General features: G+C 34.4%; 2 protein-coding genes across 2 annotated transcripts; one reads left to right on the top strand and one right to left on the bottom strand.

The window, feature by feature from the left end:
* Positions 1 to 213: 213 nt before the first annotated feature.
* Positions 214 to 1,242, bottom strand: LOC105231788 (uncharacterized). The gene is made up of 2 exons (XM_011213245.4): positions 883 to 1,242; positions 214 to 813 (listed from the first exon to the last, which is right to left on the bottom strand). Exons 1-2 carry the CDS (start codon positions 1,033 to 1,035, stop codon positions 355 to 357), a joined length of 612 nt encoding a protein of 203 aa, XP_011211547.2. The 5' UTR covers positions 1,036 to 1,242; the 3' UTR covers positions 214 to 354.
* Positions 1,243 to 1,624: 382 nt separating this feature from the next.
* Positions 1,625 to 3,691, top strand: LOC105231789 (pyridoxal phosphate homeostasis protein). The gene is made up of 5 exons (XM_011213247.4): positions 1,625 to 1,844; positions 1,916 to 2,128; positions 2,774 to 2,921; positions 2,983 to 3,224; positions 3,295 to 3,691. The coding sequence occupies exons 1-5, from the start codon at positions 1,755 to 1,757 to the stop codon at positions 3,364 to 3,366; spliced, it is 765 nt and encodes a 254-aa protein (XP_011211549.2). The 5' UTR covers positions 1,625 to 1,754; the 3' UTR covers positions 3,367 to 3,691.
* Positions 3,692 to 4,157: the final 466 nt, after the last annotated feature.

Here is a 4,157-nt window from a genome sequence, read left to right as displayed (position 1 = left end):
TGGATATGTTGTCCAAAGTTAGGCTGGAAAAGCCTCGGAGCAAGCCTACAACACATCAGTAGGCAACTCCAGGTTTAATATCTACATAGACAGCCAACCCACAATGAAGGCAGTAACCACGGTTCACATATCGACCAGAAGTGTCCTGGAATGAATTTTCACACCAGAAGGATAACTTGGTTAAATCAACAGATTCACAAATGTTTATACATATATTTCTAGACTTTTATTATTAAACTTTCTAAAGAGTTCACCAAAAATTCAGTTCAACCAAACAAATTTAAATTCTTGTTTCACGTTTTCTGCTTCTCTCCTATTACAGAGTGTTGATCAAAAAGTAAATTAATATTTTCTTCATTCAATCAGTTTACCAGAGTCACCAGCTTCACTTTCCATTGCTGTGGAAGGTTGTTTGGAGACAGCAGCTTCTGCAGACGCCACTTCAGCTTTGCTAATTTCAATTTTAATTTCATCTTTAGCTTCCTCTGTAATGCTCTTAACGGCTGGAACTTCAGACTTGCTAATCTCATTCTTATTTTCATCTTTAGCTTCTAATGTAACGCCCTTAGCACTCGCCACTACACTCGGACTTTTCCCTTCTGACGTCACTTTTTGGAGCAATGCTTCTTCTATAACTTGTTTCCCCAAAGACAACGATTCAGTCTTTGGCAAATCTACAACAAAGGGATAACTTCCCGACTCTTTAGCATTGTCCTTATCTTCGTCACTGGGCATAAGACCACTTGAATTGGCAACAACAGCGGCGGCTGCCGCCGAGAGACGACTTGCCGCTTCAGGCATTATGCTCTCCCACTGAAAATTTAAATATTGTACTAAATGTTGTTGTACTAATAAAGTGTGGCGAGAGATAAATAGCTATACCATCATAAAAATGCCAACCGTTATCCAGAAGGCCAACGCCAGCACAAGCACAAATTTAGAAAGTTCAAGAAATACGAAAGATATTGGGCCCAGTGTTATTCTAATGAGAATATTCCTTAAGGTGTAGAACACATTTTCTATTGCGTTCACCATTATGTTTGGTTTTGTTGGTACACCACAACCACTAAACTGCGAAATTTTGATAGTTTTTTTTCGGATTTTTAGAATACAAATTTATTTGTTTTTATTATTTTTCTAATTTCTTTAATTGTCTATTTTTTAATTTTGTGATTTTTGATTTCTTCTTTATCGAATTCAAAATTGAGTTCGAATTCTGATTCTGGGCCTTGTAATAATTTTGTAACAAAAACAAAATCCAATACTTCACCATTAAAAATTTCCCTTTAATGCGGCTAAAAAGGTTACAGTTATAATTTGGCTGCAAAATAGCTGTAACTGACATATATACGCGTACATATGGGTGATCAAAAAAATATAAATGAATATGCATATATATGTGCACAAACCAATTTTCATTACAAAAAGAAATTAATAAATATATTTTCCAGCAACTAACAAAAACATAGAACTCGTTTTCTATGTTATTAACCGTCTTTGAGAGAGCAATATTTGAGCGACATCCAGGTCTCAAATTTCATACATCATTCAATTCCAAAAATCTCACACACAGATGTCACCATCATACACAAACAGCTGATTTATATTTTTTCCGTGTTTTTGTTTTGTCATTTATTAGTTTTCCAGCACATATCGCAAATATTTATTTATCATAAATTACTGATAACGTTTACTTATATAAAACAAATAAACGAAGTTGCTAAAAACTCATTACATTTAACGTCTCGAACTCTATGATACGCGCAATGTCGGATGTGAATGTCAAAGCGGGCATAGAATCCATTTTAAAGCGCATCGATGAGGCCCTAGCACGCCGGCCGCCGGTAAGTAACTTAATATATTATTTAAACTGTATAATATGACTTACATTCCTTATTTATATATTTTACATTAGCATATTAAAGCACCAAAACCACAGCTTGTGGCGGTTAGTAAAACAAAGCCGGTGGAAATGATCATCGAAGCCTATGAAGCTGGCCAGCGACATTTCGGTGAAAATTACGTGCAGGAGCTAGTGGAAAAAGCGCAACACCCTGAAATTCTGAAACATTGTCAGGATATTAAATGGCATTTTATTGGTCATCTACAAAACAATAAAATCAATAAGGTAGGTTTAATAAGGTATTTACAAATTACCAAGCACCACACACGGTTTTATATGAAAATATTTTGATTTGGTTTTTTTTATACCGTCAAAATGTGAACTATTTTTTATACTCTGAACAACGTCTGTTAAATTTGCTACAAAGTTTATTTGTAACGCCGAGAAATAAACCTCGAAAATCCTATAAAATACATGTTATATGTATTTGAATAATCAGCAAGACGAACTTTGTCGGTCTGTCTGTTTGTCGGTCTATCTGTCCGTCTGTATAAATGCAAACTAGACCCTCAGTTTTCGATATATCGATCTGAAATTCGGCACACCACCTCTCCTCAAGAAGTTGCCCAGTTTTTGGAACCGCCAATATCGCACTAGAACAGGTTCAAATCAAGTCAAACAGAATGATCGATCAAAATCATGTCTATGTAGGGAAAACTTTTTTACTTGACAAAATTTCTTCATGAAAATCGCCATGGAATATATATAAAGTCAACTGTACAATCCCCGAACAAACTGAACGATCGTGCAGTTACTTCATGGAAACTTTTTGAATTGTGAAGGGTATTTTAGCTTCGATGCAACCGATGTTGTCGTTTTTAGTTGTTTTCATTGAATTAATACCATTATTATTTTATTTTTAAATTTAAGGTGCTGAAGCTACCTAACCTATATATGATTCAAACCGTTGACAACGAAAGATTAGCCAATGGACTAAACACCGCTTGGGAAAAATTTCAAGGTGACAATAAACAGCCACTTTCAGTTTTAATACAAATCAACACTAGTGGCGAAGAAGGTAAACAAAAAATGCTGTGATCGTAATACTAAGTAATTATCCAAAAATTTATTTTTACTAGCCAAGAATGGCGTGCCACCAAGCGAAGCTCCAGCACTGTACAAACATATAAAAGAAAATCTAAAGCATCTGCAATTAGAAGGAGTTATGACAATTGGCGCATTTGGCTTTGATTATTCAACTGGTCCGAATCCCGACTTCGTGTCCCTTATAAATGTGCACAAGCAAATCTGTGAAGAGAATAATCTGGACCTAGAGTCAGTGCAAGTGTCCATGGGCATGTCTGATGATTTTGAACATGCGGTAAATATTATTTGTGAATAACTTCTTTTTGTCATCTCATTTTTAAATTTTGCATTTCACTTTACTTTAGATTGAGGCGGGCAGCACCATTGTGCGTGTTGGAAGCGCAATTTTCGGTTTTCGTGCGAAAAAGAATGCTTAATGCGCTAATGAAGTAGTTTTTCGTACTAAGGAATCCGATGCTTGCATGTTTAACGTTCTAAATTTCCATAAATATATACTAAAATAAGTAGTGGACTTTTCAGTTGCTTTTTGGGCGTTGTAAAATTATGTTATATTGTTATAATACGCTATGAAAAGTGTATAAAAGCTTTAAGCGTTAAGAATATATATGTATATTTACATAAATATTATTGTTTCACAATCAAAAGCACACTGTAAAGTTCAGTTAATGTGGTTATTGTCTAGATTTAAAAATAATAAACTTTTGAGGTGTAAAATAAACAAAAATCATAAATTTCCAATTAGTCTTGGTCTCTGTGAATACTTTTCAGCTTTTCAGCTTTAGAGTGCATAGGTTTTCCCTAACTCCTAGTATCTTATGTCAAACTGTCGGGAACATTTTAAAACTGTGGTTAACAAATTGTGGTAGGAGATATTAAATATTTGTAGTTTATATTCGAATTATTAGTAGTTTTGATTCAAAAGCTACAGTGGCCGCGATCCACTCTGAATATTTATATACACACATTCCACAAAATTATTAAACAAGGTCGCCTAGACACCCGCCGTAGTTGGTAGGTACCATATGTAATTACAAAATATGTTTTTACATTTATGCGGAAGTTTACAAACTGATGATGCATGCATTTTCAACAGTGTCCCGACATAAATATTTTCTGGGCACCTAATAATCACTACGAAAAATTTAACTTTTTCTATTATTTAGCCGTTGATTCATCTCTTAAAGAAATTCGTTGGCCTTTTGCCAGT

Source organism: Bactrocera dorsalis, chromosome 2 (assembly GCF_023373825.1).
Source record: "Bactrocera dorsalis isolate Fly_Bdor chromosome 2, ASM2337382v1, whole genome shotgun sequence".
Classification (NCBI taxonomy): Eukaryota; Metazoa; Arthropoda; class Insecta; order Diptera; family Tephritidae; genus Bactrocera; species Bactrocera dorsalis.
This window is presented reverse-complemented; position numbering and strand designations above follow the sequence as displayed.

Excerpts from the sequence above, each read along its gene's own strand:
- LOC105231788 (XM_011213245.4), bottom strand. The coding sequence starts at position 1,035 with ATGGTGAACGCAATAGAAAATGTGTTCTACACCTTAAGGAATATTCTC. Across the intron at positions 814-882 it reads CGGTTGGCATTTTTATGATG|TGGGAGAGCATAATGCCTGA; the intron begins GTATAGCTATTT and ends TTAAATTTTCAG.
- LOC105231789 (XM_011213247.4), top strand. The coding sequence starts at position 1,755 with ATGATACGCGCAATGTCGGATGTGAATGTCAAAGCGGGCATAGAATCC. Across the intron at positions 2,129-2,773 it reads AAAACAATAAAATCAATAAG|GTGCTGAAGCTACCTAACCT; the intron begins GTAGGTTTAATA and ends TTTAAATTTAAG. Across the intron at positions 3,225-3,294 it reads CTGATGATTTTGAACATGCG|ATTGAGGCGGGCAGCACCAT; the intron begins GTAAATATTATT and ends ACTTTACTTTAG.